General features: G+C 37.6%; 1 protein-coding gene across 1 annotated transcript in view; it reads left to right on the forward strand.

The window, feature by feature from the left end:
• ERC2 (ELKS/RAB6-interacting/CAST family member 2) overlaps positions 1-26228 on the forward strand; it is a 384099-nt gene that overhangs the window by 264439 nt on the left and 93432 nt on the right. Inside the window, exons 7-9 of the mRNA XM_070735759.1 lie at positions 8860-8997; positions 15000-15140; positions 16476-16616. Of these exons, the coding sequence (XP_070591860.1) occupies positions 8860-8997; positions 15000-15140; positions 16476-16616 (420 nt within the window). The remainder of the gene's footprint in view (positions 1-8859; positions 8998-14999; positions 15141-16475; positions 16617-26228) is intronic.

Genomic DNA, 26228 nt, shown 5'->3' on the forward strand with positions numbered 1-26228 from the left:
TGTATTTTATTCTACAAAGCTTCTTCTACTTCAATAGAAGAGACCATTGACTGCTCTTTGCTACTTATTTATTTAACAGGGATTTAGTATGGCTTCCTTTTTTTTTTAAAGCCAGCACAACATTTTCTTTATCTTGCGAAACTCTTCCATTCATGGTAATTAAATAAGACCTGCAGAAAAAAATATTTTAGCATTAAAGCAAACACTGACTGTAAGTGAAAATTATAAAAACATGGATTTAATACTGTGATTTGAAGTGTGTTAAAGTGCAAGATCACTTTATTAAGATGACACCTTACTGCAGCAAGTTATACACATATGAATATTGTGTAAAATTAAAACCATGTCCCATTATGGAACATAATTAGAGCTATAAAAAGATCTAAATGTATTTCTGATCTTGGATCAGGTCCATTTATTTGTTGCCAACAATCTGATAATCACAGGGCCTTAGAACTACAGAATCATAGATTTGGAAGGGACTTCAATGTTCATTTAGTTCAACTCCTTGCTCAACACAGAGTGTCCAAAGCATTTTGAACCAATAGCTTTTCCAATCTCCGAAGAAGGTTTAAAGACCTCCAATGAAGGGGAACAGATTCACATCATGAAACAGCTTATTCTACTGGATGACTGTGAAATGTATTTTACATAAATATTTTTTTTTGTCTTCACATTCAATCACTCATGGAACTGAGAAGTATGTTTGGCTTGAGATCAGTGATAATTTGTGAAAAGTATTTCCTAGTCTTCCAAGAGATTATATTATTTCCAGACTTTTAGAGTGACCAAAACTTACCTCTTTATTAATCAAATTTATTTTCTTTAAAATGAGATTCATTATTTTCTGAAGAAACTATTCCATAACCTATACAAACCATTTAATAAAATACTTGGAATTAGTATATGAGAAGTTTCTTCTAGTTTAAGGACTAGTAAGCAGATGTGAACTCTCACCAATTAGATTATAATTTGATATTTTTATTGTGGCTAAGGTCATTACAAATATATTTGTCTTATCAATCATTAAACAATACTATTGCATTAATCAAGGATGTTCCTTCTCTTCTCTAATCTTTAACTCAGTTCTTGATTATATAGCTTCTTTCATTAGACAATGTCAAGATATGCAGGTTTATATTGATATTGAATACAAACTGTTCATATGGATAGATGATATCATAGCTTCGGTGGATATTTTTTCAATTCATTTCCAAATCTTATTGAAGCTACAAGCAATATGATTTATGTTCTGGTTATACCATCAGATAGTAAAAGTCTAGTCTGTTTCCTAAAGGATGTAAAATGTCTATTCATTGATATCTATCCATTGGCTAATGTATATTGTAAGAGGGATTATTCCTAATAAATATTTTATACAATTAGAGAAATTATTGAGAAACATTTCTGAGTATTACCTGCATTGGGTACAATTAGTATAGTATATATTTTTTACTATATGTTGTGAGCCGCCCTGAGTCCATGGAGAGGGGCAGCATACAAGTCCAATTAATAATAATAATAATAATAATAATAATAATAATAATAATAATAATAATTTAAAAACCATTGGAATTGACAAAATCTCCATCTGTCAATTGCAAAAGGCCGCTTTACTGAGATCGGCAAACATAATTCGCCACTACATCACCAGTCGGGAAGTGCCCGACTGGTGATGAAATATGAAATCCAGCATAGTGATCTCGTTTGCTGTGTTGTACTGACATTAATAATAATAATAATAATAATAATAATAATAATAATAATAATAATTAGATAATATGTTCATGAAGCCTTTGAAGTCTTGCAAGTAGAAGGATCAAGGTTCAATAAACCTGGAATTTCTTTTCCCAACTTGATAGCTGCTGGACATATACTTGGTTATTAATAGATAAGTGATCAGTCAGTGGATAAAGTTGTCAGTCAGAATATGAATATTGATATTATGGAATATTTCAAATTTGAAGTTAATGAGGAAGATGTTTAATTGGAAACCCTTGGCCAAAGTGTCAGCTTTGTGAGGTAAAACTATATAGGAAACATGGCTAGATGAATTAATTCTATTTTACTGTAAAATTAAACCAACATAATCTTGTAATTCTGAATGTCTACTCCTCCCCCAGCCCACTTTGCAGCTCAGGAAACTAGGGAGGATCCAGTAATGGGTTTCCTTTACCTTTGCTACTGGTTCGGAAATGTGCGCCCCCCCCCCCTCAGGGGCAGATTTTCTTACCTGCTGCTACGCTGTGCTCTACGCACAACACGAGGAGTCTCGTTTGCATGCATGCACTATGCACATGTTCATGCTTGCTTCCCCAGCATAATTTTGCTTCTATGCATGCGCAGAAGCAAAAAATTGCCGAAATCTCACACAAGTGTGCATCCCCTCATGAGATTTTGCTTATGCACATGTGCACGAAGCAAAAAAGACCAAAAATCCAAGAAAAAAGATGGTGGTGCCCAAAGGACTGGCACCGGAGCGATCACATCCAAATTGTGCAATCGGACAGCTGCTTCCGGTGCACAGCCGCCTACTGCACCGGTAGCTTGCACAGAGCATCTGTGATGATGTCTGGATGGATGGATGGAGTCTCCTTCCACTGCCGCTATTGGTTTGCTCAACAGATGCAAACCAGTATAAACTCATCACTGGGAGGAGACCTTCTGAGTCACTTACCCTGGTCATATTCCTGCTGTGAGCTAAGTTACCCTTTATCTGACTTTTCCCTCGGCTGCCTCTCTTTTTCCTCCCTCCCAGGGTCATTTCTACATACCACTATACAAGCAAAGAATAAATATCTTAAATTGGTTGACTTATAATTATTATTTTAAATTTTTTGAGATATTATGTTCGGACTTTTGAACAGCTTACACTTGGCACTATGCATAGTTAAAACATGTAAACAGTGTGCCATAGGGGATTCAAAGTTGCCTGTAATTCTAAAATCTTTAAGAGATGCATAACATGAAACCAACAAATGGACTGAATGGAATTAAAAACTACGGTAGGTTGAAAATTAGCATTAGTCATATACCTGAAATGTGGAATGAAAGATTTGAATAACTCAGCTTAAAAACTGAATGGGTTCAAGTCTTAATAAATGTAAAACATGTTTATAGATATAGATGAAAGTGAAGATGCTTCCTGTCCAGTCCAACTCTGGTGTATATAAAATCTCCAGAAGAGAAATCCATTTGTCACTTTCCTTTCCAGATTAAAGGCATTTTATTTATTTATTTATTCAATTTTTTTATGTCGCCCTTCTCGTTAGACTCAGGGCGGCTTACAACATGTTAGCAATAGCACTTTTGAAGAGAGCCAGCCTATTGCCCCCACAATACGGGTCCTCATTTTACCCATCTCAGAAGGTTGGAAGGCTGAGTCAACCTTGAGCCGGTGATGAGATTTGAACCACTGACCTGCAGATCTATCAGTCAGCTTCAGTGGCCTGCAATACAGCACTCTGCCTGCTGCACCACCTTTTATGGTTGTTTGTATGCAACAGTGTCCACATTTTCACTTGATCACATCTCAGACATGCCTTATTCTTTATTATGCTGTGTCCCCTGAAGTTCTCCTAGCCTATAATGGAAGCAGAGTTAAGGTGACCTTAACAACTTTTTCACCAATGCTATAAAGTAGATAGATCAATATTTACATTGCCATATTTCATTCAGTGTCCGTAGACCAGGAGGGACCATCTTCTCTAAACTATAGAGACAGGAACCAGATAGCAATTCATCCTGAATTCAGTGGAACATATATCTGAAGAAATATGGATAATTCAGTTAGTTTATGGTCCATACAAATTATGCTGATTCTTAGTTTAGTCTTTAGCCAGTCTTAATATATTGCCCCTCCAGTAAGGTGGAGTTGCTTTATTAAATATAATAAAATACTTTGCTACAACTGTACAAGCAGAATATTTATTTTATGAAAGAAAAATGTGGCAGAAAGAAGACAGAGGAAAATGTTAAATTTCCATATATTAGATCTTGCATACTGCAGGAACTACTGTCCCTTTTCTACATTTAGTTTCTCCGTCACATGGAAAACAATTGAAAAAGTGTATTTTTAAATATGTAAAATTAAGGAGGTCATGGAAAATGATGCCTTATTTTGATTTTTTAAAATTAATATCATAGCTAGTTGTGAATACATTTTCTTCCAAGTTGCTTGATTCCTTGCATAATTTAATACTATGGCTGAAAATAAATTTTAAATCTCAGCAGAATGAACATCAGATCAAATCAGCTTCATAGTTGAATTATTCTTTTTAAATTATGGTTTGAGTTTACATTGATTTTTTTTGGATTTCATTTAAAAATATGTGGTGAAAGTTCCAATTAATCTTTTAAGTAAAGTTTTAAAAGAAGTCTTTAATACTTCTCTGTAATTATTGGTGATTATAGTGTTTCATCACCACTTGTAGCTTCCAGTACACTATTTTTAAAAACTTAAATGACAAGGGATTTTGTTTTGCGTTGTTTTGGGGTTCTTAAATTTCTATCACTTGTCTTCAGGTGACAGTTAGTTACCCTAAATCCTTTGAGCATTTAAGAAGCATTCCTGAAATGTTTGCCAGAAAAGTGACAAGTTTACCACTTAGAAACTTATTGACAGGCCACATAATTGAAAAGATTGCATATGAAAGATTTTAATGATTTTTAATAGATGGAGTGGCAACTCTAAATGTGTTTATACCCATTTATGGAAATACCTAAGGATTATGTAAAGTCATTTTAATAGACAATTGTGTAATCTGATTGCAGACAAGGCAGCTGGAGATTATACATATGATTCTTAGCTTGTCTGGTCATGTCTGCTATATTCTGGTAAGAAACACATTGAACACTAGTGCATTGACAATTGGTGGGTCACCCGCCCCCATTTATCTAATTAGTTTTTTTAGTTAAAATAAAGAAATCATCAGTAATTATTATTATTATTATTATTATTATTATTATTATTATTATTATTATTTAGATTTGTACGTGGGAAAAGCAATATTAACATTGCTCAAATATTTTGAAACTTGGAGTTAACAGGATCTTCTATTCACCATTGTATTTTGGAAGTGTAGTAGAGAGTACAATGCACATAATTTAATGTCTGTATCCTTTAAATTTAAGGAAAACATTTTTGCTAAGTGCGGCATTTTAAGACCCACAGTCCCATATAAAGCTTGTAGTAAAATCATGATTTCTAAGAGAACTGATATAAAGTAAATACATGAGAATTCAGATAAACACTCAGGAGACGGTATTAATTTAGGGTGTTTATTATATGCATTATAGCCAGGGATAATTTTAAAAAATGCCCAAACTTTGTATACAAACTGCATTCTCTTCCCTGCTCCGTTTTGTTTGTTTGATTGCTTTACTTATATCTATTCACATCTATATTTTGACAGAATCAAAATGTGTAGTGTCTTTAGAATTCCACAGGGTGTCATAATGTAGTTGTTGAATCCATCATAGAAATGAAAAAAAATATGATGCATGCTCTTTGGAAGACCTGTTAGCATTGGATCTGTGAACAGAGAATGCATAATGTTGTAAAATAGCAAACTCTTAATTTATTTACTGATTGTCTATTTTTCTATAGTTCCATATAAGCCCTTTGTGTGCACAGAAACAAGAACTTACAGACTCTTTCCTAAGAAGCATTAGTTCTTTACCCTGGCAGATACTTAGATCTGTTTAGTTTTTCTCTTTGCCCAGAGGAAGGTAGAGGTAGAATATTAAACAGACTCTTCAATCTATTTTTAATTCATTTATTTCTGCATTTCTTTTATGATTTATATGCTTAATATATGTCATTTTTTAAAAAAAATACACAAAATAATCCAGGGATTAAATGCTACCCCTGGTTCAGCCCAATTCAGGTGTACCGGTAGTGGCGGCTGCCAGTGGTTTGGAGAACTGGTAGCAACAGCAGCACAAGGCTCCGCCCACCCACACGGATGTCACCATTTTCTTTTTTTTTAACCCTCTGTGCATACACAAAGCCTTCTGTGTATGCACGCTTCCGACCCGGTAGGGAAGATAAATGGATTTCGCTGCTGAAACTACCATATATAATTAGAAAACACAGAGTTGGATATTCAAATAATAATAATTACAGGCTCACATATCAACTATATTTCATGTATCAATATTGAGCAACATTTTGCCATGGTTTATTTTCTCTTATACATCTTATCATTACTTTTTTTAAAATTCGATTTTTATTTATTTCGATTCAATCTTATTGAACAGCATTTGGACTTGAGAGCTTATACTCTCTGAAATGTCATTCAAATTCTTATCTTCTATTAGAATCTCTATTAGAGATTCCATAATGATGACAAAAACTACAATGAAATTAAAAAAATGAACTACTCAGATTGATGTAACCAGTACCAGTACCTCTATCAATTCCTGAACCACTGCAATTATTTTGAATAGGATATCATTGCAGACTTATTACGGATAGTCCTCAACTTACAACTGAAATTCAGCCCTAAATTTCCGTTGCTAAGTAAGACATTCATTACATGAGTTTTGCCCCATTTTACAACTTTTCTTGCCACAATTGTTAAGTGGATCATTGCCGATGTTAAGTTAGTTATATGGCTGTTAAGTGAATCTGGCTTCCCCATAAACTTTGTTTGTGAGAAGGTCACAGAAGGGGATCACATGACTCTGGGACATTACAGCCATCATAAATATGAGTCAGTTGCCAAGGATCTGAATTTTGATCACATGACCATGGGAATACTGCCATGGTGATAAGTGTGAAGTGTGGTCGTAAGTCACTTTTTCAGAGCTGTTGTAACTTTGAACAGTCACTAAAGTTGTAAGTCGAGGACTACCTGTATTTGTCATTAATTTTCTTTACATCTATCAAGATTTTGGGGGCAATATTAGTTTATTTACTTAAGCACTCCACTTTCTCAGTGTTTCTGTTATTCTTTTCTTCTTTTTTGTCCCATTTCCCCAAATACATAAAGAAAAAGTAGAAATCTGCTTAACTTTAAATTTAAAATATCATTATGTACTGTTGAAAATAAAATGTAATACTGCACTTCTTATATTGTTCAGGTGGTTTTTTTACTGTATCAGACTAACTGTATCATAGACTAACATTTTTCTTGTATCCCAACCTTTTTTTTTAATTGTACAGCAAATAGATGTAACCTCCATCTCCCAATCACATTAATGTATAGGTTCATGACATGGTAAAATTCTGTCTCTTGGGGGGTTTCCAAAATAATTTCTATCATATATTTGTAAGTTATGTCAGACATTACAATCTAGAAAGTACAGTGGTACCTCTACTTAAGAACTTAATTCGTTCTGTGACCAGATTCTTAAGTAGAAAGGTTCTTAAGTAGAAGCAATTTTTCCCATAGGAATCAATGTAAAAGCAAATAATGTGTGCAAACCCATTAGGAAAGAAACAAAAGCTCAGAATTTGGGTGGGAGGAGGAAGAAGAGGAGGAAGACAGTAGCTGCCGAAGGAAGAAGGTGAGGTGAAGGGAATCAAAAAAATCCAAAATTTAAAGGCTTTTTTTTAAAAAAGAGGGACTCTGAGGCGGCGAGGAGGAGCATGCGCCTCCCATACACCCGGCGCGAGGCTGCCTCCCATACACTGTGCCAGAAAGGGAAACCCAGGTGGGTGAGAGGGGAACCTCCCACTCCTTTGACTGAAAGGTAGCGGCTGCTGTTACTGCTACCTGCTGCCTCTTCCTTCCCATGCTGAAGGACTCCCCTCTCCTCTCGCTCGCTTGCTTTGTAGCTGGCGCCTTTCCTTCACTGTGGTGACTCCTCAGTTGGCTAACGCTGAGTTGATCCAGCTGGGGCAAAGCACCCCCTTTTGCCTTTCCATGCCCAGACGCTCCAGGAGGCAACCTTACTCCAGGTGTATGGGAGGCAGCACAAGGGAATCACCACAGCGAAGTGGTTTATTCCCTCTCCAAGTGCCCAGAGAAAGGAAAATGCTTTGTTTGCTCTGGACTGCCAAAGCCTCCTTAAGCACCACTGAAAGGCTCCTCTGGCACCCCAGAAAATCCTGAGATGGCTGGGATTAAAGGGTGAATGAGAGGAAACTGGCCGGGCCTTTGTGCCGCTCTCAAATTTCCTGGGAAATTTTTCCGGGCTCGGGTTCTTAAGTAGAAAATAGTTCTTAAGAAGAGGCACAAAAATCAGGTTCTTATCTAGAAAAGTTCTTAAGTAGAGGTGTTCTTAGGTAGATGTACCACTGTAGTACTCTTATTTTAAGAGATGCGTGGCTTAGTGGCTAACACACTCAGCTTGTCGATCAGAATGTTAGCAGTTCAGCAGTTTGAATCCCTAGTGCTGCGTAATGGAGTGAGCTACGTTACTTGTCCCAGCTTCTGCCAACCTAGCAGTTTGAAAGCACATAAAAAATGCAAGTAGAAAAATAGGGACTACTTCCTAAATAGGTGGAAAGGTAAGAATGTTTAATCATACTGGCTACATGACCATGGATACGTCTTCAGACAATGCTCTTTGGCTTAGAAATGGAGATGAGCACCACCCCTAGAGCCAAAAACGACTAGCATGCATGTGCGGGGGAACATTTACCTTTTCACTCTAATTTAGGTCCAGTCTTGGGGAGAAAAATGCTGTGTTAAATCAGGCTGAAATACAAATCTGTTTCTTATGTTTGACCAAAAAGCATGATAAATTGATTTTAAATATAAATTTCAGGGTACATGTTCTAGTTCAGGTTTCCAGAAAGAAGCACCCAACCTATACTTTGCTTTGTTAGGATAGTATGAAATCTTAAACCTTGCCTTCTGTGACAAAGAAATATTTTGTTATTTTTCCTCTTCCCCTGCCCCAACAAAGATTGAAAATCTTCAGGAGCAACTTAGAGATAAAGACAAGCAACTAACTAATTTGAAAGATCGTGTGAAATCACTACAAACAGATTCCAGTAACACAGATACAGCTCTAGCTACCTTGGAAGAAGCCCTCTCTGAGAAGGTAGGTTTTCTCTTTCTTTTCTTCTACAATTTCTTTTTAGAATTGGTTCAGATGTTTTACTGGCTGGTCCTTTGGACACAGAAATCTCTCCTAAACGATCAATTTCACTGTGCATAAGTGTATCAGAGTGCCTTCTGCCCCCAGTCCTAATGTTTCTCTTTTACTAGTATCATGCATATAAATATTATTATATTTCTGTACACCACCAATATGTACTTGACAAAACAAATAAATAAAATAAATGAAAAATGAAAAACTATAAAGATCATCAGGATTCATAGATCCTGTTTGGGTTAGTAAAGATTTCTGTCTTCAAACACAAGGGATTCATTTCCTAAGGTGCCAAACATGTACAGTATTTGCAAGTGTCTGGACAACTAAAGGATTACAACTTTGGCATTCTCACCCACATTTATGATTGGCCCAAGAGTTTCATGATGGTAAAAATTTGAATTGCTGATGTTGTTGCAAGTCAGGACTCTAATGCATCCCGATACAGAGCTTTTGGCCTGTGTGATTTAGTTCCTGTTTGCTTTTGTAGGGGCGGGGGAAGACATTACATTAGACTTGTAAGAAGAGAGATATAAACCCAGGAATGCTTGCCAAACAAAACAACACTAGAAAGGATACATTATTGCAATTTCATTATATTTGTGGTTAAACATCCAAAACATGATATCTAAAAGCACTTTAACAAGCGTAGTCACCACCCAGTTCAGAGATACTGCAGTTCAAATCCTCTTTGTTTTGTGTTTGTGAATTATGATGTTGAGCATTTAATAGAATGTGTGACTGACAACAGAACTAGATTTCAGTCAATAGATTAGGAAAAATAATAATTAAAATGTATAAGTGCTGCTGTGCAATCAAATTAATCTTAAATCATAACTTTAAACTTGCCTAAAAGAAATTCATAGTATTTTGGGAGATATTTTTTCTCACATGGACTGGAGAATTTGCTATTTTCCATTGTGCTTAGTTTTTTGTTTTTTATTTTCTATTCTAGTTTTTGTTCTTTTTAATGGTTTTTAAGGGCCACATGTGTATTGCATACATTTCCCCCAAATGGATAATTCTTTCCTTAATGTAAACATTTTTATGTAATTTTTCTCATATGCCTATATTAGTGTACATTTTCCCTCAACATATACACTTTGTATAGGTTGTTAAATTGTGAGCAGCATTACAAAATGTAGAAAAATCTGGCAAGGACTGTATTCTAGTTTGTATATAACTTCGACAAGTGCAAATGGGATCACTTTGTGCCTAAATGTGAATGAAATGATGTCCTTTGTCTTTGCTCTTCCATATGCTGCACTGTCAAAGGATAGGATTGATTTATCCATGTTAAGATTACAGCTGAAGTAGAGAAAAATGTTGCAATGTTGGGAAGGGGACGAAATAGAGATATGTTTAGGTAGACGGGTTTCATTTTCCTTTTGGCCCTGGTTTTCTTGAGGACTATCACAGGTACCCAAGTCAGACTCAAGTAGCTATTTCACATTATTGTGAGTCAAGAACATTTTCCAGGTGCTAAATATTGGGAATATTGATAAATATTGATTAGAGATAAATTAGGAAAATTAGACAATTGAAAATTAGGCCTTTTACCCCATTTGATTCACATCTTCTCTAACAGTTCACTTCTCCAAGAAACAAAAAGTTTACTTTCGAGTTTGCAAAAAAGAGAGAGTGTCTATATATCTTTTTGCAACATGTTCTCTTGTGTTCTGCCACTTGGTTTATGTTCTGTCGGGCTCTCTGGTAGACTCCTACCAAAAATGCACAGGTACAAATTTCAGACACACACACACATTTGAAAATTCAAAACAATGTTCTTTATAATGAAAATTCACTTAAACCAAGCCCTCTTTTGGTATAGCAAAGAGCACTCGTCTCCAAACAAACTGGTAATTTGTACAAGTCCCTTATCAGTTCTGTGATACTTAGCTTGCAGCTGTGAGGCAATTCACAGTCCTTCTTCTTTCACAAAGTGAAACACACTTTGCTCTGGTTTAGTTTCAAAGCGGGGAAAAATCAGCACACAAAAGGTCAAAGTCAGTAAAGCAGCCCTGAAACACAACGATCAGATAATCCTCCACAATGGCCAAACCCACAAGCTATTTATAGCAGCCTCACTAATTACCACAGCCCCACCCAACCACAGGTGGCCTCGTTTTCTTTGATAATAATCTCTCAGTTGTTGTTGCCTATGCATCGCTCTCCGCATGCGTGGCTGTATCATTAACTCTTGTTCTGAATCCAAGGAGGAGCTAGATAATTGATCTCCTTCTGAGCTGTCTGCCACACTCTCCTCCTCCCTGTCAGTCATGTCTTCTTGGTCAGAGGAGCCTTCATCAGCAGATTCCACCGGGGACAAAACAGGCCTGCAGCATGTGGATGTCTCCCCCACATCCACAGTCCTTGGGACAGGAGCAGGGCCAGAGCTAACCACAACGGTTTAGTTGTGTTTTCATTTTTTCTTTTCTACAAGAAATTCTCATTATTTCATCTCCCCCCAAGCCTAATTATTTTACCTATGGTAACAAGCAATGTTAAGTATTACAAGAGCCTTTTTATTGTACAGACTTATGAACTTTATCACTTTATCATTTTCTGTCCAGAAAATTCTCAAACTATAGCTGAGGGTAGCTCTTAATTAACTAATCTACAGTAACTTTTCACATTTAAAATTAAGGATGGCCACTATTTTAGTAATAAATGTGATGTAACGATAATTTGTATTTGTGTAGAGTGCAAAGTGATTACTTCCCTACAAGCCAGAAATGTAAGGAAACCTGGAATGTGAGGGGCAATTGGCTGCTGGACACTTAAAGGGAAAAGAAAGCTATTATCAAATTTTAAGATAAGACAAAACAAACAAATAACAAGAGATGATGGTAGCTCTTTTCTACAGCTCTGCAATTTGAGAAGGGCTTTTGCTGGTGAACAATTTATGACTTACATTTTGTATCTATATAACCATATTGCTAAATAAACTTTAATAAACTTTAATTGATCATAATCAACTGATCCTCCCTATAAACAAGAGAATTTAATACCTGTCCCCAAAGTTTCCAGAGATATCATGTTGCCATATGTAATGAAATGTTCAAATATTTTACAAAATAAATTCAGACAAAATATTTATTTCACTAAATTTATTTTACCAAATAAATTATCTGTCACAATACAATTGGGGAAATTATAATTTAGTTATGTTTTTATTAAATATTTATATGGCTGCCCAACTCACATGCACCCAATTCTTCTAGCAATTCATAAATAAGAACAGGGCCATATCTGGAACAGTTCAATGTAGATTTGCCTTGACTAAAGGGAAAATGGGATGGAAAGTTGGAGTCCAGTAAAGGAAGAGCAATATCTTCTGGAGAAGCAATTCAGTTGACACTTCAATAATTTTCATAAGAAGTATTTCAAATGAGACCCACATTTCTGTTCAGACAATTTGCTGATGTATCAAGTTCATCTTCCAGGTACAGAATCTGTAGAATACACATGTTAGCCAGTAGTTTGTTTGATAAGAAATACAATGAAAAATCTTTGTTTGGAGTAAGATAAAGTAAAAATATCTAATTTCCCCTGATTATCAATATTTTGGAATATCTCTCAATAGTAATAATACATATATCAAATATCCTGGGTTCTAAGGCTAAGCTATCAGAGCCTTTTTATGGAAATCAGAGAATACACTTCTAGTAAGAGAACTGACAAAGTTCACTAGATCTGTTGACTTCAAATCTGGATGAGCCATGAGATTTATGAGCTGAGATCTTGATAGGGTATGGGCAACTTCATGTTTTTTGTGTATAGAAGCAAGAAGCATTTCAACATGGAACAGTAGCTATTGTTTTCTACTGTATATTGTATAGTGTATGTATATATACTACATGCATCTTTTATATGTATGTATGTATGGTGTATTTATGGTGTATTTATATTATATGTATGGTGTATTTATGTATATTATATACATATCTAATATCGATGCATATCTGTCTATCTGTCTGTCCATCTGTCTGTCCGTCTGTCTGTCTGTCTGTCTGTCTGTCTATCTATCCCTATTTTGCATGTTTATTCTTAGGATAAAGTGAATCCTGAAAATGTTAATGATGTAGAAACTTGTATTAGTGCAATCTTTAAAATGGTGGACAGTAAAGATATTTAGAAATAGATTTATTACTTTAATTAAATATGGATGCAACTAAATTGGTGTTTATAATTCTAGGAATTCTTGGCACAGGAATTAAGTGTAACTAAATTATTCGGTCAGTGTGGGATTGAGCTAGTGTTGCAATAATAACAAGTAATAAGTGAATATTCTACCATTTTCTTTGACATGTAAGAAATATATAAATTTGCCAATATTGTATGTTTGCCTTAATTAGTGCAGTTCATCATTGCTATCCGTATAAGGATTTTCAGCTTTTCTATAAAAATGCTTTTAAAATGCAGTAGCTAATAATGCCTGTTCTGTACCAACATTCTTATTTCAAGATCATTGATATTAGAGATGATTGTTTTTCTATGTCAAAAATCTCCCAGTGTGTACACTTGGAAAGTCCCTTGACTAAGACCTGATTAGTTGGTTAAATAAATGGCTTCACTTGAATGTTAAAAATCTCACAATAATATTAACATTAGTTATATATTTGTACATGTAGTATGATACATAGCTTTTGCTATAGTACAGATCAAACAGAAAGCACTTTTGTGTGATGTACCATATTGTACTACAGAAGAAAAGGGCTAAGGTTATTAGGGAAACACAAATATTTACACACTCTTTTAAGAGTATACCTTTTCAAGTGAAGTATGTACCCCCCCCCCCCCTGAGTATATTGCTTGTTTGGCTTCTGAGAGTGGGCCTGTAGCTTGGTTCCTTCTTTAGGATGTTAATTTGGTCTGGAATATTAGCACACTTACAATAATTATTTATTCCTTTGAGAAAAGTGAAGAATTACATTTAGAAAGTTTACATTCTTCCAAATCTATTCTTACATTCTCCATGGCATCCTCCAGAGAGGCCAGGATGAGTAGCTCTAGTCCTCCAGCTCTATGACTAAAACATTTAGGAATGCCTCCCTGCCAACAGCCCAGTTCAACACAGTCCTATCTCTAAAGGACGCTTAAGAGTTTGCTCCTCAGCTTTTTCGGTTAGGATTAGTCAGTAAAGAAAAGATCCCTGTTAGCCCTTTGTAGAAATAGTCTTTTAAGCTTCTCCTTCAATCGAAGATGCTGTCACGACGATGAGCTGTTCCTCAAGGCTGTGGATAGAGTAGGGTGATAGCTGCCCTTGCTGTTACAATCTGCCTAGGCTAGATCTGGGCTCAGAGCTAGCCAAATTGCCTTTGGGGACTTTGCTTTCTGTTCTGGTGGTCTGACTGTAGCTCCTTGGCTCTCCATTGAATTGGATTGTGGCTTTGAGGGGCAGATGGCCATTTTGAGACAGTTTTTCACTAGAGCAAAAAAAAAAAAGTGACTATGAATTGCCATGAGAATGGACATATCAAGTAAGACCAATGCCCCGTCTCCCATTTATTTCATTAATCAAATTTCTTTAATGAAATAAACCTAACCCTTCATTTTGCAAAAATAACCTACTAGAAGTTATTTATACAGACGATCAAGAGCCCACATTCAAGAGACAGATATATTCCCAAATTCTACACTACCCAGGTTTGTGTAACCTCTCACTGGGAGCTCAGTAGACTGCCTGCTTTTTCTACCTGTCTTAGCAAAAACAAATTCTCAAGCATCTGAATTCTTTCTCACATAACATTTTAGTGGTTATCAACACTTGAGCCTGGTGGGTGACACTGGATAAATTCTGACCTAAGGTGTAATTGCTTCTATTATGGCCTTGTTATGTATGTTCTGCTGTTGAATGCCATGCTTTATTTTCTATTAAAAATGTAATTTGGTGCATTATCAAGCTGCCGCTTCTGTTTCAAAATATAGTATTATTTTTATGCTTTTAGGAGAGAATTATAGAGCGATTAAAGGAGCAGAGGGAGAGAGATGACCGTGAAAGAATTGAAGAGATTGAATCCTTCAAAAAAGAAAACAAAGACCTGAAAGAAAAAGTTAATGCTTTACAAGCAGAGCTGACAGAAAAAGAGGTCTGTATTTGCAACTAATAAAACATTTTATTGTAGGGATTCAAGTGTTATAAAGCAATTTAAATGTTATAAGTAGGTCATACTTCAACCCAAGAACTTTTGGAATCCTTCAATTTTTATGAATATTTATAAACAGTGTCAAAGGATAGGGCAGAATCCACCTGACATTGGCCATTCTAGCAAAACCTAACAGTAAAATATGGAGATCTCTCTATTGGGAGATCATGGGGTATTCTAAGCTGTAGGCTAAACCAGGGGTCAGCAACCCATAGCTCTGGAGCTGCATGTGGCTCTTTCATTCCTCTGCTGAGGCTCCCTGTCTCTCACAACTGCTAATGTGTGACCCATCGGCATGCTATTTATTGTGCTTTTTAAATCTCGGGTAGGCCAACCATGGATAAATCCAAAAAAAGAAAAGTTTTATTAGAATGTTTAATTCAACTACATAGGCTAGTTTTGTGGCTGCTCAGGAAATAGGCATGGGAAGGCTTATGTGGCTCCCTGTGTTTTCTTTTCTGTGGGAAATGGGTCCAAATGGTTCTTTAAATGCTTAAGGTTGCCGATCCCTGGACTAGACTGTAATGTTGAAAAAATAATCTGGGGAAAAAAAATTTCTGTACTAATGCTGAGAAAGTTGTATGCATATGACCTGCACAGGTATTTCCTAGTGACAGATTTGTCAAACTTATGTGAAGCAGAACAATCTTACTATTTTATCTACTGGATGAGATCTTCACTCTTACACCTTAAATGTATTTGATGAGGGAATAATTGTTAAATATGATTCTAAGGAATCCTAGAATGATATTGCTAGGCATTTGGTTCCACTGCTATTTCATGGTCTAGTTCAGAGGTCCCCAAACTTGGCAACTTTACGACTTGTGGACTTCAACTCCCAGAATTCTCCAGCCAACTATGCAGCATGGAGAATTCTGGGAGTTGAAGTCCACAAGTCGTAAAGTTGCCAAGTTTGGGGACCTCTGGTCTAGTTGATAGTTAATTAGTTACGTAGCTCAGAATGGGGAAATGTGTGCCAGGATCATACAGAGTAATATTGAACAATATGGTGGCTTTGATTATGGAATTGAAGTTCTTTTTCTTTTGTTTGACTAACAAAAAACAAAAGAAGATTATCTATAAATTCTGCCTCCACGTGAACACATTGTAGGTAGACTTCTTGCTTCAATCAATAGATTCTGAGATATTGGCATTACCACTCATCAGAAAACTATATCTCTCACAATCTACTGTGAAAGGTTTACTAGCAATTGCAATCAATTTAGTATCTTCTGATAATCCTCACTTTCAATTTGTGTCCTGTATCTTTTTTTCTAGTCTAGCTTAATTGACCTCAAAGAACATGCATCATCGTTGGCTTCAGCAGGCCTGAAAAGAGACTCCAAATTAAAGGCTTTAGAAATAGCCATAGAACAAAAGAAGGAAGAGTGTAGTAAGCTAGAAGCACAACTGCAAAAGGTAAGCATGATGGAATATTAGTGATTCTTAATCTAGTTGCATATTGGCATTTTTTGTAGTGAAAAATGTTAGTTTCCAGCTCAAAGAATTGATTTGAAATGTTGACATGATACTTTATCAATTTTTACACTAAAAGGGTTTTTGTTAGTTAAACTGTTTGCATCTCATGTATTATTATCAAAGGATTGTTATAAGCTTAAAGTAGAATTTTTTTTAATTAGTAGTGCTTTAGATTTGTTCATAAGGAAAAAAAACCCTATTGATTGAATATTGGAGGTTGTCTAGCTCATCTGATCAAATTTGAACTAATAATTATCAAACTAATACATTAATACATTTAGCATCATACCTTATTTATCCATATGTCAGTTACTATTTTATGTAGTCTTTGTTGAAAGACAAACTCATGGCATATTTCCTGATTTAAATATCATGTTTGCCTTTCATAATTTGTTAATAGTCATGTTTTTAATGAATTAATCAAGGTACAATGCTTTAACTGAAGAGGGAAAATTTAATGTTTAAATTTGGCTGTTTCCTGGCTTTCATGATACCGTGGAAAGGAATATATAATGTGAGCAATAATTAAAAACAAGGATACTGTTTAAGATTTTATGCACATTGTACATGGCATCTGGGTAACCTACAAAATAAATGAATATTCTACTTATACCGCACCTGATGCTTTGCAGTTCAAGATAGCATACTAAAAAACAAAATATAGCCATACACCTCATCACTGTCAGCTAATTAAACTTTGATATGAAGTAATCTGGTAGGTTCAATATAGCACAAAATACATCTAGTGCACCACTATCGATTTGATATCCATAGCATATTTGGGCCATGAACACTATATTTAAATTATGTGTAGAAGTTATTCTTTCTTACAAATTTGCATGTTACTGCAGTCATGCAAGACCTTCGGGACCCTTCTTGCTAGATTATGCCATGCTAGTTCTAGGAAAGTAAATATGATTTTAAAGTTCAACTTTTAAAGTGTTAGACTGTCCACTTCAAAATAATAATTAATTCATGTATAATTTTATTTTTTTCATTTAAACCAATTCTTGTATAATTTTATTTATTTTTATTTTATTTTGTCTACTACTAAGATCCCAAGTGTGGTTTTGGAAATAAACCAGATATTTGTGAAATTAGCAATCAAACTATTGACAATTGATATAGTTAGTGGGGAAAATGGGTAGATTGGCTTTTTTCCATGGAAACCCTGTTCATACTTGGTAACAGCTGATCACTTGTTGTCCATTAAGGGACTAGAATATTAAACTATCAAGCCTTTTTGCCTCATTCAACTTTTGTAATATTTTGATTGATTTAGCTTATAGCAGCATCATTTCTCTGCAGAACTTTAACCTAGGGACAGATTTGTTTTGCTTTTTGAAGTAGTTTTTTTCAAATGTTTTTCTGAATGAAAAGAGAAGACTTAATAAAAGCAAGAATGTCCCTCTCCATTTCATCATGTTATTTATATCTTAAAGCTAACATCTACATTGTTCGAAGGAAAACATAGATTGTGAATAATAATGATCAACAAATGATAATTTCTGATTTCTATTTTATTTGGTTTCATTAAATTCAAATAATCATTTAGAAGAAAATGGTCATCAGAAATCTTGAAATGCAGGCATTTCAGTTGTAAGAAAATCACTGATTTTGGACATTTGGTTTCTAATGAAAATGGCAACAGTCAAAATGTTTTATCCCTAACATATATCCCTTTAAAAAATTATTTTAGAGCAGGAGTGTCAAGCTCAAGGTCCGTGGGCTGGATCCAGCCCATGGGGTGCTTAAATCTGGCCTGTGGGGCCAACTTGGAAATATCAAAAGACCAGCCTGTTGTACCTCTGCTGACCAAAATGGACTTTGCAGCCCCCTCACAGGTGGCTACGTGCAGCCCCCTCACAGCCCATTTTTTGCCTTTCCAATCTTCAGCAGCACTCTGCTGGCCAAAAATGGGCCACGTGGAGGCCCAATTTTGGCCAGTAGAGTGCTACAGGAGGTGTATATCCCATCTCCCCTTCTCCCCGCTGGCCTGCAGAGAAGAACTACAATGCAGATCTGGACCTCAAAGAAATCCAGTTTGACACCGCTGTTTTCGAGCAATGAAAACTAATGGGTCTAGAAATTAAAGGTATGAGGAAGCTAAACAGTTGCGTATCTGTTGTAAAAGGGGAAATGATCATGATTATAAGAAATCAAAAATGAAACTCTTTCTGGAGTTAGTTTAAGGAGAAGAAATGTATTTTGCACCCTCCCCCTGTCCCTGCTAGTTCCATATTTTTATTTTGGGAAATCAGGAATAGATTAAATAGAATCTGAATTAATCTTAGGAGAACATTATGAAAGCAAGACCCATCAAATTATGAGGCTTCACTTTTCCTGTTTGAAGCATGCATCTGAAAGGTGAAGTGGGAATCCTGAAGAATGTTTCTAATGCAAAGTTAGTAACTGAGCTAGAAAAATTTGGATGATAGAGCTGTCTGGAATCAAACAATTAAGGCCTTACCTGTAACATACACAAAAAGGGGTATGATAGTCACGGCTGCCATGTTGACTTTTTTGACCAACTTTGGATCCTTGCACCAGGCTGTGATATCATACCTGTGAAAGCACTGTTGATACATGCACAGGAGGTTATGAAAAATAAAATAACTTATTGATGTTTATTTCAAAAGATGTCTCTGTTTTCAATTTTATATCACTGCCTTTATAATTATCAGCTATAATTTTCCATCACTTCTTAGATGTGGCCACTACTGATTATGTCATACATTATTTTATATTCAAATAAAATGGAAATTAAGTCTTATCTTAATATGAAAAAGAAACCTCTACATTTAACAATAAAGTCTAATTAATCTTTCTTATTACCATCTTTGAACCTTTGATGATAAATTGCAGCCTTGGCCAAAAACACTTCTAATGATTCATTGCTAGAAACCAGCACTTAATGTATCATCAGCAGTGGACAGCTTTCTGTATTTCATGGATTATTTCATTTGAGAAAGGGAAAGTAACACAACCCTTGGATTTTGTACTCTAGCCATTCTTTTCTATGAGCCAAAATCAACATTTATTTTTCCCTAGAGCTTCTCACATTCAGTAAGGAATGTTTAGAAACTTAAAATTTCTTCTTCTTTTTAAAATTCCAAGTTCTTCTGTGCAAATATGCCAGTTTTGCTAAGCTAATACTGTTTTCCTGGATCTTTCCTTCTTTTCCTGTCTGTGCTTCATTCTTCCCACCTTTGCAATGTAGCAAGCTGAACAATTGTTCAATCAGATGTACAATCCCGTAAGTCCTTTCAGAAAATCTCCACTGTAACATATGAAAGCATGAGGATCTATTTTACCCATCATGATGTTCTATTCTTCCTCTGTAGCGCTTTGCAGAACCTACAATGGCTTCATTTGCACCGTGTTAAATTAAGTGGGCTCTGTGGACTTCAAGGCCAATGTTCTTAAAATGGTATTCATTAAAAATTGGACAAATAAAACTTGCATTCAAATTTTGTATTGCCTTCAGGTCCTTAACTGCTTAATTGTAATAACGCATGAAAATATCAAGCTTTATTGTTATTTTACTGCTATGCTTATGGCATACGTTATTAGATCCTTCAAATTAAATGCAAACTTTGAAAACTTATTCACCATTTCCCCAAAATATTAATAAATGCTGTTATTCTGGAGCGTGATATCAAATAACATGCATTGGTTAGTAAATAGTTGAATTTTAAGTATGAAAAAGATCAGTGTCCAGCATTGGTAATATAATTCAATCCAATCATTTGACCATAGTAACAAACCCATGGCAAACTCTGTATCTACAAAGGTAATAAAAGTAGAAAGAATGGATTACAAATACAATATAATAAACAGACAGATGTATACAATCAAATGGTATTGGTAATTCAGAGCATCACTTAAGCCAGTGGTTCTCAAATAGTTGGGTGGGCCCAGTGAAAGGCTACCAAAATTTTTACTAGCACACTGTGGGCGTGGCTTATGCAGGACGCCCTGCATTTTCTTTCAACATCTTTCAGTGCAAATTGGGTGTTCCGGGATGGCGCTCCATTTTCGCTACCCCACTGCATTCTCCCCATCCGGGCAGCAGCCCACCCCTGGGTCGGCCCCTGGGGGAGCATGGAGTGATGCCAGAGAAGGCATGTGTGACCTGGGGAACATGCATGGTCCCTCTTGATTGATTCCCCCAGATGGGGGAGTGTTTTCCCAGTTGCATGCTGCTCCAAGCCCAGAAAAAAAAGGTGGCCAGGCGGGACGGGGCGGCTGCATGGGTTCTCAGGGGGCACCATGGTAGCCATGAATGGTGTGGCAAACCTGCTGCTGGACAAGGAGGAGCATCCTCTGCAGCTGGATGAAAGCTTCGAAAGGCACCCTAAAGCCTCCTTCCACATCATTTGCTGTGAGTGCCTGGCAGAGGCGGTGCTTATAGGTCAGGCTGGCGAGTCCAAAACATCAGCTTGATTAAGGTGGCTTGTCCCCATGTCAAAAGAGGACCCAAACCACGATAGTCTATGCCTGCCTAACCAAAAACAGGCTCCACTGAATTCAGTGTAATTTACTTCCAGGTAAGTGGGTAGAGCAGTTTGCTTGCAGCTTATAATAATAATAAAAAAATATTAACACTAAAATCTATTAGGGCCCAGATCAGAGAGTTGGGAGGGGCATGAAATGTTGAGAAGCACTGACTTAGGCCATTACATGTTCCTTATACTTTGCAGGAGGAAAGTATTGTTAGTTTATGGTAGCCTCAAATCAGGAGGAGTCTGATAGCAACCTTTCTGACTACAAAAATTATTAAAAGCCATCAAAAGTGTTTTTAATAGGAAAGTGAACACAAGAACAAGGGGACACAATCTGAAGTTAGTTGGGGGAAGATCAAAAGTAACGTGAGAAAATATTATTTCACTGAAAGAGTAGTAGATCCTTGGAACAAACTTCCAGCAGACGTGCTTGGTAAATCCACAGTAACTGAATTTAAACATGCCTGGGATAAACATATATCCATTGTAAGATAAAATACAGGAAATAGTATAAGGGCAGACTAGATGGACCATGAGGTCTTTTTCTGCCATCAGTCTTCTATGTTTCTATGTTTCTATCAACTCATGCAAACAGATGCCTTTTAATAAAATCTGTTAAAAAAACTTGCTACCAGATTTCCCCCTGATTTATGGCAGAAAACAGAAACTTATTGTTTCCATAGTAACTTTGGTTTTATTTGTGTTAAATACCTTTGCTTGCATCTACCAGAGCATCTTGCCATAATGGGGTTGTAAAATGTACATGTGTATCTCTATAAAAATTACATTTAAAAAAGGGATAATGATTGGATCTATTCCACATGAGCAGGTGTGCTTTTCATATGGTCTCTCCCTGAAAGAACTCTCATTACTGCAGGTGGCACAATGTTTCCTCAGAACCTCGCGATCTTTTGGAACTCTTTTAAAACATAAGTGTAAGTGAAGAATACTCGAGACAGGCAGGTTCAAAAGACGGTCCCTTTATTTAGCTCTTTTTGGAAGTGACACTCAGCAGGGAACGCGTCTTCTGTCAATGAGAAAAGCCGCTCTATTTATACTTTTGCGGCTCGCACCAAAAGGAACTGTCATGTGTCTGAACCAATCAGATGCGACCTCTTGTTATTTAAATTTTCTGCCCGGAGACAGCTTTGTACAAGGCTTTAACTATTTACATAGGATTTAACACCCCTCCCTCCTTAGTTCAGAATATGTCAATCAGTTAACCATGTGATATAGTCTTCCAATCTGCTCGGTCTACGCGAGGCTCTCTCCGACCTGCGCAGATCAGTTAAGTCCTCGCTTTCAGCGGTGGAGGTCGGTTCGCCTGTACCTCCCCAGTGCGGCTGGGGCCGAGTTTGAGCTCCAGCCTGCTGAGTTGAGTGGGCAGGCACAACACCGACCTCTGAGGACGAAGATGGCTCGGCGTCGCTGGAGGACCGTTCCTGGCTCGGTAAGTCCATTTGTAATTCCAGTAAATCGGGTTGTGAGTAAAAGTCTGATGGGGGAAAGAGTTTTCGTTAGTGGTTTGTCCCTGGGAGGATTCAATGCGTCCTCTCAAGTGATCAATGTGCCGCTTCCACATGCGGCCATCTTCTAATTTTACATAATATGTTTTGGGAGCAGTTTGCTGCACAATCTTTCCCTTAATCCAATTCAACCCCCCATCAAATTTTTTAGCAAAAACATTTTGTCCCAGGTACAAATTTCTTTCAGGATTTACACACATATAATCAAGACATTTATTATTACAATATCGTGGGTGTAACCTGTCCAGAGGTGATCTGAGTTTTCTACCCATTAGAATTTCTGCAGGACTCTTGTGTGTAAGGGAATTGGGTGTAATATGCTGTACTAGCAAGAATTGGTCCAAATGTTGCTGAATTTCTCCAGGGCTGCTCTGCGCAATGCTTCTTTGGCCACCCTTACGTACCGTTCCGCCAAACCATTAACCCATGGCGAGTAAGGTGATGTGAGTGCGTGTCTGACCCCAAGTTACTGAGGAATATTTCAAATTGCCTGGCTGTCAATTGGGGCCCATTGTCTGACACTAAGATGTCAGGACAGCCATGAGTGGCAAACAAATGGTGCAAAACCCTTATTGTAGCACAAGTGGTGATATTACTCATTGCAATTATCTCAACCCATTTGGAGAAAGCATCTACCACAATCAGAAAATACTGAGACCCTATTGGGCCTGCGAAATCAATGTGTATCCTGGACCAAGGCCCAGCAGGCTTTTCCCACTCTACTGGAGCTGTTTTGGGGGGATTAGGCCGTGACTCCTGGCATGGGTCACACTTGGCTATCCACTGTTCAATGTCTGCATCCAGACCTGGCCACCACAAGTGCCCTCGGGCTAAACTCTTCATTCTGACAATACCAGGATGGCCTACATGTAACATAGTGAGTACTTTGGTCTTCAAGCTTTCAGGAATGATTACTCTATCACCCCACAATAGGCAACCCTTAATAAAAGATAATTCTAACATTTTGGTTTTAAACTCACTTAATTTTGCCTCCTCGGGGTCTCCGTGCCAACCCTTTAGTACACAGTTAATAACCTTTTGTAGAGTTGGGTCTTGCTGGGTGTGTGCCGCCACCTCCTTAGCTGTTGTTATTGAATTTTCCTCAAAGTCTATTATTAACACATCCTCAGATGGGGCTGGGTCTTCAACTAAGTCTGACATAGGGCACCTACTTAGGCCATCAGCGTGGTTGATGGTTTTGCCCCCTTTGTGAATGAGCTCATACTGGTATCCCGAAAGAAATAAGGCCCACCTAATTAGTCTGGGGGACATAAATGGGGGTGTTGGTTTGTTAGAGGCCAGGAGGCCCAGTAAAGGCTTGTGGTCAGTAATCAATTCAAACTTCCTTCCAAACAGATAGTTATGGAACTTTTTAACCCCAGCCACTAAGGCTAAAGCCTCCTTATCTAGTTGGCTATAATTTCTTTCAGTGCTGGTCATTGTTCTGGAAAAGAAAGCGATTGGGGCTTCAGTATTATTAGGCAGAACATGTGCCAATACCCCACCTACCCCATAAGGTGAAGCGTCGCATGTAAGCCTGATAGGTAGTAATGTACTATATTGAACCACCACGCTTTTAGAGGTTAATAATTGTTTAATTTGGAAAAAGGCTTCGTGCTCAGTTTTGCCCCAGGTCCAGGGAATTCCCTTCTGAAGCAGCCGGTGTAGGGGTTCTGCTGCCGTTGCCTTCTGTTTCAAAAAGATAGAGTAAAAATTAAGAAGGCCTAGAAAAGCTTGTAGCTCAGTTTTGGTTTTTGGTTCTGGCGCTTCTGTAATAGCTTTTAACTTTTCGGCAGTGGGGTGGATACCATTCCCATCTATTCTATATCCTAAGAATTCTACACTCTCAGTTCCCCACACGCATTTGTCAGGTTTGATCCTCAAGCCCTTGGATTGCAGTCTATGCAAAACTTCCCTTATTCTTTGGTTTAGTTGTTCTTGGTTTTCCCCACAAATTAGTATATCATCAAAGTAGGGGATAGTCCCTTTAACCCCGGTCAATAAACGTTCCATTATGCTTTGAAAAATCCCAGGGGCTATGCTGACCCCAAATTGTAGTCTGGTGCATTTAAAAGCACCCCTGTGGGTAACGATAGTCTGTGCTAGAGATGTTGGTTCATCAACCGGGAGTTGTTGGTATGCCTGTGCGAGGTCGATCTTTGCGAATACCCTCCCTTCCCCCAAAGAGTGAAGGATTTGTTGCACTACTGGAATGGGGTATGGGTGATGTTGGAGGGCTTTGTTGAGTGTGGATTTATAGTCCGCACAGACTCTTAAGGAGCCATCTGGTTTTAGAGGGGTGACTATTGGCGTTTCCCAGGGCCCTTGTTCTACGGGGACCAGGATGCCCTGGGCTATGAGTTTGTCGAGCTGTAGGTCAAGCTTGGGAAGAAGAGGTAAAGGCACCCTTTGGGGCTTAAGTCTGACCGGGGGGACCTTAGGGTCAATAGAAAACGATATAGGGGGCCCTTTATAAGTTCCCAAGGTGGGGCTAAAAACCTCTGGAAATTCCTGTAAAAAATTGGGAATGTTATCAGAGTTCACAGTACAGATACCCGAAATTTCAATACCCAATGGGTGCATCCAAGTTAATCCTAGAAGAGAGTGTTTAGCCCCTGCAACCACAACCATAGGAAGGAGACATTTAACATTTTTAAAATAAACAGGTACATGTACTTTTCCTAACACAGGTATGATATTCCCTTGAAAATCCCTAATTACCAATGTAGTTTGCAATAGATCAGATTGTAAGAGGTTAGGCATGTACATCTTAAGTTTCTCCCATGGCATAATAGTATATTTAGATCCCGTGTCCAGTTCCAGATTGCATGGTTTGTTGTTTAGGAGCAGCGAGATTACGATTTTGCTCCCATTTTTTGTTGTTGTGCTATTCACAGAAAATTTTTCGTTACCTCTTGTGTAGTCGCGGTTAGCGGTTGGGTAGTTTCGGCGGCTGGAACCTCGGGAAAATCTGTTGTCTCGTGGTTGGGTTGACTGGTTGGAAAATCGCGGAGGGCGAGGAGTGGAGAAGGATTCCTCGGGCAGAGGGGCTCTGCAGGCCTCGGCGATGTGGCCACGTCGATTGCAGCGGCGGCAGATGGCGTCCCGGAAGGGGCAGCATTGGCGCGGATGGTTTCCCTGGCAGCCGGAGCAAGGAGCAGCGGGGCGAGGGTATCTGGGTTGTCTCGATTGATCACTCTGGAGTAGGAGACAGTTGTCCTCGGCGATGGCAGGTGGGCTGAGGTCGTCTGGGGCCTCGGCGTGGGAAGGCGAAGAGACGATTTTTGAAACGGTTTCTCATTTGTCATGCTCTTTTAGCTCTTTGGCGGCAGCGTCGGCGACCTCGGCAGTTTGTGCCAACTTGATTACCGCCTGGAGAGTAGGCTCGTTTTCGGTGAGGAGCTTATTGCGGACTGTGGCATTTCTCATGCCGAAAATGAGGGCATCGGTGAGGTGAGCTTCTGGGCTGTCGAACTTGCATTTTGACAGCACCGATCGAAGTCGCGTGGCGAATTGGTTGA

The sequence above is a fragment of the Erythrolamprus reginae genome, chromosome 2 (assembly GCF_031021105.1).
Source record: "Erythrolamprus reginae isolate rEryReg1 chromosome 2, rEryReg1.hap1, whole genome shotgun sequence".
Classification (NCBI taxonomy): domain Eukaryota; kingdom Metazoa; phylum Chordata; class Lepidosauria; order Squamata; family Dipsadidae; genus Erythrolamprus; species Erythrolamprus reginae.